The sequence below is a fragment of the Poromitra crassiceps genome, assembly GCF_964638095.1.
Source record: "Poromitra crassiceps genome assembly, chromosome: 13".
Lineage (NCBI taxonomy): Eukaryota > Metazoa > Chordata > Actinopteri > Beryciformes > Melamphaidae > Poromitra > Poromitra crassiceps.
Genome location: NC_139644.1, coordinates 13,272,292 through 13,288,048, shown reverse-complemented (window position 1 = coordinate 13,288,048; position 15,757 = coordinate 13,272,292). Strand labels below are relative to the sequence as shown.

Here is a 15,757-nt window from a genome sequence, read left to right as displayed (position 1 = left end):
TCACCATTCACACACACAACATCAGAGCATTCACAACCTTCACTCTCTTTTCAGCTCTCCAGCAGCTTTCCAGATATGGGATCTGAGCTGAAGACGGAGCTGTGCGACACCAACATGTCCACGGGGAACATCAGTGTGATCACAAGCTCCAGCCATGCAGAGAAAGGGGAGACCGACAAAGCCGTTCACAGCAAGTGGAGAGATGGGTTCGAGCGTCACGTCCAGCCGTGTCTGGCGGAGCTGCTGGGTTCCACTCTGTTCATTTTTGTGGGGTGCCTGTCTGTCATAGAGAACACAGAGGGCACCGGGAGGCTGCAGCCCGCCCTGGCACATGGCTTGGCACTTGGCATTGTGATTGCTGTACTCGGAGAGATCAGGTATGGGAACTGGTAGTCTAGTCTCACTTGCCAGACTATCTCGGAGATTGAACTTGAGGCAGAGAGAGAGAGAGAGAGGTTGCCGATATTGACCCTGTAACAGTAGTGAATCATTATTAAATACTCATCAAGCATCAGTGTTGGGCAGTAACTTAGTTACAGTAACTTATTGTAATTTTATCACTTTCCCCAGGAACTAGTCATGTAAGGGATTACAATGACTAAAAACGTAATTATATTACAGCTATAAGTGACTACTGCGTTGCCAGAATGCGATTATTATTTTCTTTACCCTAGGTAGGCAAAATAAATAGAAAGTATGATGCCGTTTGGCTGATTGTTGAGTCCTCCTGTGAGGTTAATTATTGTTCCAATGAAGTGGATTCAGTTCTAAAAGGAGATGGCTAAACAGGTTGTAAAGTAAAATAGTAAAGTAACGATTAACGTAACCACATTACTTTTGATACCAAGTAATAAGCAAAGTACTCCAAGGCACTCTTCTTTAAAAAAGTTAAAATGCCTTTATTTACATGGCAAAGTCATTTTAGACTTTACAAATCAAAATGATCAAAAAAATTATTTGTAAAGTCTAAAATGACTTTGCCATGTAAATAAAGGCATTTTAACTTTTTTAAAGAAGAGTGCCTTGGAGTTTTTTGTTTTTTTCAACTCTATTTGTAACCCTATCCAAAGAGCACCTCAAACAAACACACTTTTTGAGTCCAGGAAGCGCTCCTTCCTAAACATTTTTAATAAGCAAAGTAATTGTGTTACTTTTTTAAAGGCCTAATGACTAATAGCCTAAGTCAGAGGTTTTCAAAGTGGGAGGCGGGCGTCCCCAGGGGGGCTCAAAGCAGTTTCAGGGGAGGCTCAGTGAATGGACGTCAAAAAATATTACATTACAGTGGAATCCGCTTATAAGGGTTCATGGTTATAGTGATCAACCGCTTATATGGATCAAAAAGCTTGGTCTTAAATCATTCCTATACACATGCTGTTTGAATAATTTGCTTATAGTGATCAATACAGTGATCATTTTGGTCATTTTGTCACACCTGAGAACAATGGAAAAATGTTTAAAACTATTTTAATAATTTAGTTTTTTTTTAGTTACTAATTTAATTTAGTAATTTTATTATTTTTCTTAACTTACAAACTGCCTAAAATGAACAACAAGATAAAGCAGCGATACTTGGTGCATGTCTGTCTGTATATGGAGAGATTGCGGGATCCATGTCTGTGGAGATAATGGCGGCGTCTCTGTCTATGAGAGACCGCTGTGTTTGAAACAGCTGCAGGCCTATAGGCTAACTTGCCGTATGGATTTTTTTCAAGTCAATAACATTCAGTACATAGCAAAGCTGTCCATTTCATTACTTTATTTGTACTTCTTCTTCTTTTCGTTTCTTTGAAGCATGGTGTTATATGACAGTTTCCCATTTCTTTACACAGTTCTTTGCGTGTTTATTAAACTCTGCAAGGTCTTCTGAGCTGCAAGGGTTGGGCAGCAGAGGGCAGACAAGGCAGTGCTCCATAGTGTGGTCTGCTTCTCCACATTCACAGGTGGTTGGGCCAGTCATGTAGCCCCATCTGGCCAGAGCAGCTTTAGATCGTCCCGTTCTTGTTCTTAGGCGGTTGAGTGTCTTCCACTGAGACCAAGGTGCTTCTGAGCCAGGGGGGAGGTTTTCAGTGGGGGGGATTCCCATGTCAGTTGGAGGGGGGTTATTCTCTAGCTTTTCTGTCCAGAGCTGGAGTCTGGTTTCTTCTCGGGATGTTATTAGTGGCTGGACATGGCTGAGAAAGCTTCTTCTTGACTTCAGTCGTTGGGCCGGGGCTTGACGTCCGTAGAGGAGGTGGCGTTCATCACTAGTGGCTTTTGTCATCTCAACTCTGCTGGTAACTTCCCGTCTGGTGTCAGCGGGGGCAATGCCAGCGAGGAGGTGCAGGTGGTTTGTATTGGTGGGTTTCAAGCAACCAGTGATCAAACGGCAGGTGTTGTTCAATGCTGGGTCAAGTTTATTGGCATGGGTTGATCTCTCCCAGACAGGGCATGCATACTCTGCAGAGGAATAGCACAGAGCCAGAGCAGTGGATCTAAGTGTGGGTGCCGTGGCCCCCCATTTAGAGTTAGTCAGTTTCCGTAGGATGTTGTTTCGGGAACCAACTTTCGATTTGGTGTTGTTGACGTGCTCCTTAAAGGAAAGGGTGCGGTCCAGAGTTACTCCAAGGTAGATAGGGTGGGCATAGTGCTTGAGTGGTGTTCCAGACCATTTGATGTTGAGAGGTCGGTTGGCTTGGCGGTTCCTGAGGTGGAATGAGCAGACTTGAGTCTTTGCAGGGTTGGCGTGTAGGTGGTTGCGCTCATAGTAGAGGAGTAGCTCATCTAGGGCTGAGGTGAGATTTGCTTCTACTGCTTCAAACGTACTCTCTTGGGATGTTACACAGAGGTCATCGGCGTAGATGAACCGCTCAGTGTTCTGGTCCATTGGTTGGTCATTGGTGTAGATGTTGTATAATAGTGGGGCCAGCACACTACCTTGAGGTAAGCCATTCCGTTGTCGTCGCCATCGACTTTGCTTGTTGTTCAAGACCACAAAGAAGGACCTGTCTTTCAGGAGGGCTCCGATGAGGTCCGTGAGTGCCAGGTCTTTTGTCAGCTCCAAGATCTTTTTCAGGAGGAGGCGGTGGTTCACAGTGTCATATGCGGCAGACAGGTCGACAAAGACGGCTCCTGTTATCAGTCCTTTCTGGAACCCATCCTCAATGTGCTGAGTGAGATTCAGAAGTTGGCTTGTTGTGGATTTGCCAGGTCGGAATCCAGCTTGTTGAGGGATGATAGCTGGTTCAACAAGAACTGTACTGTATTCATGCAATTAGATGCTAATTAGATGCTAATCTGCATGAGAAATAAAGAAAAAGAAAAAATCTCTTATAATGATCATCCACTTATAGTGATCAATTTGACCCGTCCCACAGTGATCACTAAGTGTGCACTGTAGTTATTAAAAGGAGATCTCATAGAATATCCTAAATGTATGTGTGATTTGGTTAAAGCCATAGTTCAGAGATGTGTTTTTTTCCACTTTATAACCTTCGTAATGCTGCAAAACTATTACATTACTGTGATCTCACTAAATGTAAATGCATCAAGTATCCAATGCTATAGCTGCAGTTCTGGAGCTGTTTATGCGATATCAAATTATGTCATTATTTGTCATGGTTTTGCAAACTGTTTTCTCTCTCTTTGTAGTGGGGGTCACTTCAACCCTGCTGTTTCTGTGTCTGTGTTCCTGATCGGGGGTCTGAATGTCTTCCAGCTGCTCCTCTACATCCTGGCTCAGCTCTGTGGCGGGATGATCGGAGCAGGCCTGGCCAAGGTGGATTATTACTGCAGAGTAAAACTCACAGACGTAAAGCCAGATAGAAGTCAAGTGTTCAGATAAACATTTTCCACACTTATATGTTTCCTCAGTGAAGTTCCACTTGTTTACTCACTTCTAATGCTGCCGCTGTAACCTTCACCACAATCTGCTGGCTGATACACATATTTATTTATAGAGGTTGATATCCCCATGATGCAGAGTAGCAGGTTGAAGGCAGACACACATTCATTCATTGGTAACTTATTACCAGGTGACTGAGCTTTAGATAGTTAACTATTTTCATTTTTACAAGTATGCAAATATCATGATTGTATTCAGGTAATAGTCAGTCCTTTAATGTAAAGCAATATACTGTATTAGGAAGTATTGAATATCATTTACTTTTGTTGTGTGAAGCCCAAATATGTCATTGCAGTTCCTTTTCATGTCATTAAAAAGTAAAGGCATACATCACCAAGGAATGACATGATGCTGTCTACGTCATTCCAACCATTCAGGTTTAATCATTATAATTGATTCGATTAATATAAGGCTTTTGAAAGCACTCAAAGCGCTTCACATAGATATCGGGGGAGGAGAGGATACTCAACTCATCCACCACCGATGAGTAGCACCCACCTGAGCGATGCATGGCAGCCGGTTTGCGTCAGATCGCTCAGCACACATCAACTATAGTGGACTGAATGTGCCTATTAACCTCGCGTCACCAGGCTCTTCTCGGCGAGAAAGAGCCTGGCTCCCGCCCACAATTGATTTTGTCACCCTACTGGTTCCCGCCTAGAGCCCGCCCTAGACCGGACGGCAGCGTTTCTAGCTCGTCAACTTTCACGTTAACTTGACAATTTGACCCAAGTATCAGAATCCTCTTTCACCGTTTTGACCGGTGTGTCAGGCGGTGGTGGCGGAGATGCCATATTGCATAACGTTTTGTTTTATGTAACGCTAGCTTTGTTTTGATCAGACTCTAGTTTAGGTAACATCACCGCGTCAAGCTAACGGCAACAAAGACGTTGTTAGGTGCATTGCCATCCGGTGTTAATTCTGGGTCCGGGGTTTACGCCCCCATGACAAAAAGCGGGGTGGAAGGTGCCCAGACTAGTGCCTATAGACCAAATCACCGTGACGTCACCATGTAAACAAATTTACTTCCGGGTACCACTTGGGGAAGGCGGCAGGTTTAAATGTGCGTGTTGTCAAATAAATGCTGTCAAACCCTCTCGTTGTTTTCAGCCGACTACTTTCAATTTAAATGGTTAAACGGTTGGTAAACATGCTTGTCCGACGTATCTAGCCTTTCTTCTGTGTTTGTTTTATGTAGTGTTAGCTAGCTAATAGCGTTTGTTTGTCTGTCAAACTCGCTGTTTTTTTGCAGTCGTTAACGTTACAGAGTAACCTCGCGTCACTAGGCTCTTCTCGGCGAGCCTGGTACAGACAGAGATACTGACGCCACGTCAATTTAATTTAGCTTCAAGTCTACTCTAGTCTGGTCCAACAGGTAAATTAGCTAGTCTGGTCTCCACTAACGTTAGTGAAAGTGTTGTTATGAATGATATTAAACAACAACACAACACGGACGAACCATTTTTGTCTTCTTTGTCTGTTTTTGTCTTCAAAACGTCAGTTTGTGCCGTTCACCGCCATTATAATGTGTGGACCCAGGGGTACCCGGAAGTAAATGTAAACATCCCGGTGATTTGGTCTAAATTAGGGTTTCCAACTTCCAGTCCATTTAGGTGTTCCAGTGCTGGGGCATTAATTAGTGAGTTGATTGCACCTGTCTTTATCCTGCCTTGTAGACACAAAATGGCGGCTGTGAAAAGGGTCTATTTTAGATAACGAGGGATGGTTAGGTGGCCATGATGGAAAGAAGGCCCGTGTGGGAATTTAGGTTACACCCCTACTCTTGTGATAAATGCCAATGGGATATTTAATGACCACAGAGAGTGAGGACCTTGGTTTAACCTGAAGGACGCCGTCATTGGTCCTCACTCACAGGACAGAGTCCAGCTGTCTCTGCCCTGGGGCATTGGGGATGGGGATATTATTCATGAGACCAGAGGGAAGAACACCTCCTACTGGTCCTCCCTCCAACACCACTTCCAGCATGCATCATGGTCTCCCATCCAACCACTAACCAGAGTCAGCCCAGTTTAGCTTCCCCAGCAAGTCAAGGATGTCATGCAAGAGCCGATGATGCCAAGAAGGTTTGTTAAACCTTTTCTGTTTGTTCCCTTTCCCTCCAGGTCATCTCTCCAGAGGGGAACTATAATAACTCCACGGGGGCGGCCTTTACCACAGTGAAGGGGGATGCCCAGATTGGCCCAGCCACTGTGGCAGAGATGGCAATGACCCTGTTCCTCACCATGGTGGTGTGTATGGGAGCAGTAAACAAACGCACCTCCAGCCTGCTTGCACCTCTCTGCATTGGACTCACTGTGACTGCTGACATCCTGGCTGGGTGAGTGTCCATTCTAGTGATACACACATAATAGCAGTCTATTGAAAAGACACACGGACATTGTAGCCATACGGAACACTAGTGTGGGATGGTTAAGATGCAGTTCGAAAATATACTAAGAAATATGTTATCTGCGGGGGGGCATTAGAACAGTCAAAGAGAGAGATACTGTGTTGCCTTATTGAAAGGTTGTCAAATAACAGTCTCATCTGTCTTGTGTGATATATCCTAGGGGAGCGATATCTGGGGCATGTATGAACCCTGCTCGGGCATTCGGCCCCGCTGTGATGGCGGACTATTGGAGCTACCACTGGATCTACTGGGTCGGTCCCATGTCAGGGGCCATGATCACTGGGAGCATTATACGGTACAGAACACTGTCCTATTCACCAGGTCAACGCCTCTGGATGGAAATTAGGTTGATGATTATTTGAAAACGATCAATTAGCAATACAATTAAACAATTCATTAATTACAATTCATCTTAATGTCCTTTTCAAATTGAAATATTCTGACATTAGATGGCTGTCCTGGTCTGAATACTGGCCTTATCATTATCTGGCTGAAAATTAGCATAGATTTCGTCATATTCCTGTGCATATAGGTGATAAGATTTATGGATGTGGACAGTAAAGAGGACACCCAATAAGGATCCATCTTCGCACACATTAACTTGAGTGTGTCTGGAAACATGATGGGAACATACTAATCAAGTGCCCCCTATTGTAGTTGGCTCGTTAACCTCTGTTTTAACGCCTTTTTTTATCTTTACGATGCCTTGCTACAATATTTGAGTCCGTCTATAAACATATATGTCCGATTTCATGTGAGGGACAAAACAGGCCCCTTCTGAGAGAGGCCATCATTTTTCTTTGCCGGAGCTCGCTCCCTAAAAATGTCTTTTACGCATTTCTTTGGGTCTGCTAATGACGTGTTATTTTCATCTGTCCATTTGCAGGCTGCTGGTGGGCGACAGGAATATCCGTGTTCTATTCAGATGACACAACCTTCAACTGATGTTCATTATTGCGGTGTTCACGATTGAATATTGTACACTTATATTCTTACATGTTAATGAATCTATTTATTTATGCATAATTTGCATTTTGTACTATTGGGCATGATTTCCTGTCATGTTTCAAGATTTATTTTCATGTTTCATAGTGTTAATAAGAGCAAATCCCCACTTAGATTGGGCTGATACTCTAATAAATATGTAATTTAGCATTCTGGTCAACATTTCTGCTTTAATACGAAGAAATAAAGAAATCATATTCCACAATTCGTGGAGTCGGAAATCAGTTTTTTGTTTTAGGCCTGCTGTCAATATGGGTCAAATTATTTCTTGTGTATTCTTTATGTCTATTGTCATATGTGCAAGTTGTATTCACCTTTAATATTTTTAGGCTAGAATTTACTATTTACTATTTTACATTTTAGCGAGCACTTGTCTCTGCTGATATAGCCTATAGTAGTATTTGTACCTTGGTCATTAATTTTGTACCTACACGAAACATATCCCTCACCACAAACTGGGATGGTTAAAAAACAAAAACAAATTGAGTATGGAGATCCTGATGATTTTCTGCTCCATATCTCCACCCACTGGTGGAGGGTGAAAGCAACCTGAACTCTGTTTTGCAGCTTCTGCTGTCACTCAATATGATATGTATCTCATTCTCAAATCTATTCTGACGTGATCAGTAGACCTTTGCAAAACAAGGGAAAAAGATCATTAGTACTGTAGCCAAACTGAACATGAGACATTTTAAATTCACGCAGGCAAGAACCAATTATCAACAGATGCTGCCAAGTTATACATGCACTCTATGATTTTTCCACACTTGTCATACTGTATCACTACTTGGTCCCAGGTGGGAAAGTCCTGGACAAAAAGCCAGCTAGGTATCTAGTAAGTATGAATTTCTGACTTTTGACAATTTTGTCAATTATGCAAACACCTGTTTAATGTACACAATTATCCATAATCTTGCTCCTCCTCCTCTGAAAGAATGTTTCACTGTGTTCAGACAACATCAGACAAACAAGAGCCACCAGAGGCAACTGTGTTGTGCAACGTAGGTGCTCTGAATTGGGCTGATCAGCTTTTTCCCATTGGAGCTACAAACATCTGGGGCCGGTTGCAAAACACCTTTTAAAATAATAAGTTTCAATTGTTTGTGATAGGGCTTCAGAGTACATACAACCTGGAGCAAATGTGCTGCAAACTCCCTAGTCCTCACGTTCATGACTACAATGTTGATTAACGAATCTCCAGAAAAGCACTTTCTTTTCTTTAATGTGTGATCCCACTTCAGTAAATGATTTGTGAATATGTGGCTGCTGTACAGTAGCATGACATGTATGTACATGGACAATGGTAGAAGAGTCCTCCTTTCCCCCAAATGAAAACAGAAAACAGACTTTGTAAAGGGATAAATAGGAGGTGTTCTCATATCTTATCTAATGCATTCTGGCTTGCATTACTGTCTGGGCTGACTATCTTAGAGAAATCTTTGGGGATTGTTTGAGAAACCAGCCAAGCAGAATCTTAGCTGACTCAATGGGTTCCAGTCCAAGGAGTTTTCCAGCCTTAGATATAATGTGGCCCTGGCCCTGGTTTGCCCTGGTTTCCCCCTCTTATGGAAAAGTGGCTTTTGAAAACAGGGTTATTTAACGTCAAAGTAAACTTTCAATTATTGACAACAAACTGGCAGATTTTTAAACTATTCATCATGGCAGAGTTCATAATCTTTTTTCTTTCTCTCATTTTCTCCCCAATTGTACTTCAATTCCTGATGTCCCGGTCATTGCTCTACTACTCCCTCTGCCGATCTGGGGAGAGTTGTAGACTAGCACATGCTTCCTCCAATGTGCAGTCGCCAGCCGCTTCTTCTTACCCGACAGCGAGGAGTTTCACCAACAGGACGTAGCGTGTGAGAGGATCACGCTATCGCCCCAGTTCCCCTCCCCCTGAATAAGCTAGTGCAGCGACCAGGACACATACGCTTAATCCCGCTTCCCACCCGCAGACACGGCCAATTGTGTCTGTAGGAACGTCTGACCAAGCTGTAAATGCCCACACTTCATTGTCGGCAAATGCACAAGATATTGACCTGACAGTTGGGACATGTGATGAGACAGCATGTGATGATAAATCTTGGATTGGATCCTATACCTGATGCCCTGCTTTCAGGGTCTGTCCTCATGAACCTACCAAAGTTCAATTGATTAGTTGACACAGGCATGGAGATATTTGGATGCACGCTGTGGCACAGCATTGTCAGTGTTGGATCTTCAGCTCTTACAACCAGACCTCTCTTTTTAGGAGGTTCACAGTTGAACCAACTTGTGTAAACTTTGAGACAGTATGACAACTATTAGAAGACTCTCCACCATGGCCGATGAGAAGATGGAGAGAAGACTCTCCACCATGGCCAATGAGAAGATGGAGAGAAGACTCTCCAGCATGGCCGAGGTGAAGATGGAGATGGGTGAAGTTATGCCTGCCAGACCTCCCAACAAGTTTGAGCGTTTGGTCCAGCCGTGCCTGGCAGAGCTGGTGGGGACTACGTTCTTTGTGTTCATCGGCTGCGTCTCGGTCATAGAGAATGTGGAGGCTGCAGGCAGGCTACAGCCCGCTCTGGTGCACGGTCTGGCTGTGGCCATCATGGTGGCTTCCATGGCTGAGATCAGGTGAGCATAATGTTGTTATGGGAAGAAAAAAAAGGCTTATGGCATCACACTTGTTATTATGATTATGATTCATTAAGTTATGCCTTAGCTCCACGTGCTTTTCAAACAATCCAAGTTGTATCATCATCCATCCGACTGTCCTGGCTTTGCAGTCCGTTTGTCAGTATGGTTGGTATCAATATCAGGTGCATCAACTCTCTCATCTTCTAGGCTCTTTGGTTGTTTCCATTGAGAACTATTTTTAATTTTTTTATGAATTTGTTTATTGAAGGAGAGAAGTAGTGAGTGACATAATACAGAAACTGAAACAGTTCTCCATTTTCTTTGAAAAAATCAAACAACAAAAGAAAAGAAATTATGCACAGTGCAGACATCATATATTTTTCAGAAGCAGTATTTCTAAATACTTTCCTCCATTACCATTTATTTGAGGTGCATGTTGAGCTAAAGTTTTCCTTGTTTACACAAGTAATAAGACAAGAGGTTGCAAAATCCTCCAGGTAACATTACTATAGTTGTGAAATAATTCATATTCCACATGCTCCTGTATAGGACGAATCAGCGTGACGTCACTTGCCACCCAGAAATGCGGAACCCCGCGGCAGTTAATAGTAGGAGTTGTGCCAAACAAACATTAATATCTCAAAAACTATACATCACATCGCTTATATTTTAACATTCTGAGTGAGAGCAGAATTTGATGTATAATATATGCCTGTCGTGTTAAAGTTGTGTGAACTGTCGCAGTTTTTAAAATGTAAATAGACTTAGCCGGCTAGAGTCAGACCCACAAGCCTCGCGCCACTTGGGCTCCATAGGGTTCCATTGCCGTTGCCACCCAGTGACGCGGTTTGTTTACCAAAATGCTGCTCGGCTGATCCCTCGTATAACACAGCAGACAGCACATAACACCACATTTGGCATTTTGATGGATATGGCATTTATAAAACAGCCATCAAATGAATAGATACTGTATGACCCTGTTATTAGGCCAAACTATGAACATTAAGCCCAAAAAATGAACATTCAGTCATGATCTGCTCACCTCCAATTGAGAGTTGGTCGCCATTGCTCACAATGCAATGCACTTCAATTGTTTAGGAGAATACTGTAACTGTTAAATGGAAAAATCCATGAATGTTTTGTGGACTAGACAATTTGACCCGACCTTCCACCGGCATGGGGGTGAGTAGATAATGAAAGAATTTCTATTGTTGGGTGAACTTATCTTTAAGACGATCCAATCCTATTTAGATGGTGCACTTTCCCCCAAATTGTGGAACAGCCTACCTACCCATCCATATAAGAACTGTGCAAAGCCTTGGAATTTTTAAGTCATTGCTTAAGACTCATCTATTCAAATTAGCCTTCAATTCGGGTTCAGATTGGGCCTATTACGTATATTGTTATGTGTTTTCTTCTTTTATTTCTACTTTATCAACTGTCTGTGTGTGTCTATTTGATATTTGCCTGTTCAGCACTTTGGTCAACCTTGGTTGTGTAAATGTGCTATATAAATAAACTTGACTTGACTTGACTTGACTTTAAAGTGAACACTCATGACCGATACAAAGGTGAGGACAAAAACTCAAACAGCAATTTAAATGTAACCCAGGAACTGAACTTTTTTGTACATGTCTCCTCTCTCCCCAGTGGCTCCCATTTCAACCCCCCGTTCACCCTGGCCATCTACCTGTGTGGGGGCATGGAGATGAAAATGGTGGCCCCATACCTTGCGTGCCAATTGGTTGGAGGAGTGGTTGGAGCTGCTATGGCAAAGGTGAATAATGGTGTATTAATCTAAAATGTGGAGAGAATGAGACACAGAAACAGAGAGAGAGAGAGAATTACATTGTGTCATCTATCGCATTCTTCAAATTTGTGTGCCAATGTCCATCATTAAACGCATGTTGCAAGCTGTATTCAAACACCCACAACTTTATTCTAAATTCTAGTCACAATCCATGGGTTCCACAGATAGCAATTATGTCATGCTGGGTTATATTGAAAATGTGCTCATCACAATGCGTACAGGCAATGACCTCCAGAGAGAACTATGCCAAGGCCCAGGGAGCTGCATTTGATCTGCTGCAGTCTGACAGTCAGCTAGGGGGCGCTCTGTTCGGAGAGGTCTTCATGACATGCCTGGTCACCATGGTGGTGCTGCTGGGGGCCGTCAACCCAAAGACCAGGAGCCCCTTGGTGCCATTCATGGTGGGCTGCACCGTCATCATCTGCGTCCTGGCTGGGTGAGTCACTGACAAATTAGTGAGAAGAAGAATGGGGGGTCTGGAGATGAGGTGGTCATTTACAAATCACTTTTGGGATTTAAGAGCAGTTGTCAGTGGGTTAGATGATATCTTCCTATAGCTTTACTCAAGAGATAAGGTTTGAGGATCTCAAATCTCATGTGCATCTATTTATATCTCACATGATAGGATAGATAGAGATATTCATCACAATAGTAATGACAGGTAAATGGCTTTGTTTGAGGATTCCTGCTCACATAATTATGAGTAACTCATCTGGTGTAAACTGAATTTCTCACTGAAGTTAATGTAAAGTATCTTTGTCTGTTCTCAGTGGAGATGTGTCTGGTACCTGTCTGAACCCAGCCAGAGCCTTTGGCCCAGCCATAGTGAGCAATTACTGGACCTATCACTGGGTCTACTGGGCAGGACCCATCACAGGGGGAATAATAGCTGCTGCACTGGTTCGGTAGGTGCTGCATAAACTTTTCAAACGGAAACTTGAGATGATCCTGTTTTGATACTCTATTGTATGGATATCATAGATACACGTATAACTGACCGTTTGAACAAGATAAACCTATACAATAATTTTCCTGTTTTGTTTTCCAGACTTCTTCTTGGAGACAGGAGCATTCGACTCATCCTGAAATGAGACCATTGTAGATTTGTGTGAGATGAATCCTGAGAGGGCTGCATCATCTCCACTCAAAATATAACCCCCTCTTCTGTTCCACTGAGGTGTTTGTATGTCCGTGCTATATAATAAAGTATGTGTCTATTCGTACCCGGTACGAATAGCCGTAGCTGCAGCTGCTATTTTCACCCCCTATTTACAAGCACTGCCACTTTTCTCTCCAAGAGAAAAGAGATGAGCAGGTATGCACAGAGAGAGGGGGGGGGGGGGAGAGAACAGCGCTGGCTTGGTGACCGGTGCGCGCGGAGCAAGCACATGTCATGTCAACATATAATAGTCTGTTACATTATCCTACATGATATAAAATAGATAACGTTACCTGTCTCATTGTTGTTGGAATCATGACACTTGCTTGCTAAACAGTGGCCGTCTAGACGTTATATGTTCAAAGTGCACATTGAAACATCAACAATTTGCTAGCACAGTGGATAAGTTAGAGTGCTATCATGCCTGTGGTCCAGCAGGTCCAAATCCTGTATGTGCTATTTTTTTTTTTTTTTTATGTAGCAAAAATCGTTAAATCTGGACTATATGAATGCTGCTGAATGTACACTGTGCACATATTTTAGCAGAATAGTTGAATACCCGTTGTGGGGTTATGTTTATCTTGCTTTTTGTAACTTTCTTGAGATTGTTCTGGATTAAATGTGTCCCTATATGTCCTATACCTGTTTTCTGGGCTTAGTCCTGGATAAAATAAACTATATATATATATATATATATATATATATATATATATATATATATATATATATATATATATATATATATATATATATATATATAGTTTCCTTTCTACTGCTATATATATATATATATATATATATATATATATATATATATATATATATATATATATATATATATAAGAAGAAGATAAGCTAATTTGCAGTGTAAAATATATAGCCTACATATTGTTGAAGTGTTGGTTGTTGATGTCATGTAGGTTTTTTGTGTGAGCTGCTATGTCAGCCTGATTACTGATAAGCGTCATACTGAAGCACACTGAAGGAGGGCATCTGGCCCGAAACGTTTGTGCAGACAATACAATTTAAATATCAAACTTATTGGAGTGCTGTCCTGGAGTTATTCCTTCATGAAGCATATTTATTTGCAAAATAAATGTTAGGCCCGAAGTCTAGATTCATCTGACTTTTTGTGCTTTGCCATGATGTGCGTCACTCTTCTCAAATGACAAGAGGTGCTCAAAGGGGTGATATTAGGAGAAGAAAGCAACAAAATAAAACAGTGCTTTAAGCCTTGTGCGGCCCGGAGCTCAAGCATGACCCATGGGAGACAGTCAACCCATGGTGCTGTCTGCGAGGCTGGCCTGCACAGCGTGTTTCATCGAGCGATGGAAACGCTCACACATCTCGTTGCCCTGCGGGTGGTGGTACGACGTGGTGCAGTGGAGCTTGACCCCCAGGCCCCCTCAGCGAAGGTGTTCCAGAGTTCAGATGTGAACTGTGAGCCCCGGTCCAAGCAGAGGGTCAGCTGGAGTGCCAAACCGGGCCACCCAGGATCCGATGAACAACCCGGGCCGCCTCTGCTGACATAATTTTTGACAATGGGACTGCCTCCGGCCACCTGGTGGTCCTGTCCACCATGGTTAGGAGGTGGTTGAATCCCTGGGAGGGGGGAGCGGGGCCCACCGGGTCCACGTTGACGTGGTCGAACCATAAGGGCGGTGCACCTTGGAGCGCTGGCACACCACACAAGTCCTAGCCCAGCACCTCACGTCCTTCTTCAACCTGAGCCAGATGAACTTGGTGGACACCAACCTCGCAGCCATGCCAGCATAGTCAAGTCCCAGGTGCACACCGCTGCCCGGGTAGAGGCAGTCGGCGACAAAGTTGTCCTTGCCGGCGATGTGCAGGATGTCCGTGGTAAAATCAGAGATGGCAGAGAGCTGACGCTGCTGGCATCCAGACCACAGCTCGCTGCCCTTAGACACAATGAATGACAGCGGCTTGTGGTCCACAAACGCTGTGAACCGACGGCCCTCCAACAGGAACCTGAAGTGTCGGACGGGCCGGCGAGGAACAGGCCAAGCACCTCCCCATCAAAGCTGCTGTACTTGAGATAATAGGCTGTTGATTTATGAATCTCCACAAAAACACATTTATATAATTTCATGTGTGATCACATTTCAGGAAAATGATGAGTAAATATGTGGCTGCTGTACTGTAGCATGAAATTGAATACATGCACAATGGTGAAGAAGTAATCTTTTCCCCAATTGAAAACAGAAAACAGACTTTGCACAGAGCTTTTCTCTATCTTATCTGTTCAGTTCAGAATGTTTATAGCCCCTTATCACAAGCATGCCTCAAAGGGCTTTACATAGCACCATCTATCTGCACACAACATAGGTTACATCCATGATACACATACTAGACCTTTTTACTAGATTACGTTACAATACAGAGCATGGCTTTGGGACTGTGGGAGGAAGCCCACGCAAACATGGGGAGAAGATGCAAACTCCATCGAAAGGACCGGTGTGGAGATTCAAACTCACAACCTTCTTGCTGTGAGGCGACAGTGCTGCTAACTGAGCCACCATGAATCGAATGCATTCTGACTTGCATTATTGTCTTGGCTGAGGTTCATATTAGAGAAATCTTGAGAATTGTTTGTGAAACCGAACCAGCCAAGCAGAATCTTAGCTGACTCAATGGGTTCCAGTCCAAGGAGTTTTTCCCAGCCCTAGACATGATGTGGCCCTGGCCCTGGTCGTCCCTGCTTTGCCCCTGCTATGGAAAAGTGGCTTTTGAAAACAGGGTTATTTAACGTCAAAGTAAATGTTCAATCATTGACAACACTCTGTCAGATTTTAAACTGTTGGTGGCACAGTTCTTGTCAGCAAATGTACAAGATATCCACCTCAGCCAGTG

At 43.2% G+C, this 15,757-nt stretch overlaps 2 protein-coding genes across 2 annotated transcripts in view; both read left to right on the top strand.

The window, feature by feature from the left end:
* Nucleotides 1-75: 75 nt before the first annotated feature.
* LOC310788358 (aquaporin-8-like) lies at nt 76-7,219 on the top strand (the record flags this gene model as incomplete). The annotated part of the gene is made up of 5 exons (XM_083649924.1): nt 76-377; nt 3,628-3,754; nt 6,004-6,218; nt 6,451-6,585; nt 7,177-7,219. 5 exons carry the CDS (start codon nt 76-78, stop codon nt 7,217-7,219), a joined length of 822 nt encoding a protein of 273 aa, XP_083506050.1.
* A 2,396-nt stretch (nt 7,220-9,615) lies between these two features.
* aqp8b (aquaporin 8b) overlaps nt 9,616-15,757 on the top strand; it is a gene marked incomplete at both ends in the record, with an annotated part of 10,270 nt that continues 4,128 nt past the window's right edge. The window contains 6 exons of the mRNA XM_083649923.1: nt 9,616-9,914; nt 11,568-11,694; nt 11,949-12,163; nt 12,498-12,632; nt 12,776-12,795; nt 14,621-14,795. Coding sequence (XP_083506049.1) covers nt 9,616-9,914; nt 11,568-11,694; nt 11,949-12,163; nt 12,498-12,632; nt 12,776-12,795; nt 14,621-14,795 — 971 coding nt within the window. The remainder of the gene's footprint in view (nt 9,915-11,567; nt 11,695-11,948; nt 12,164-12,497; nt 12,633-12,775; nt 12,796-14,620; nt 14,796-15,757) is intronic.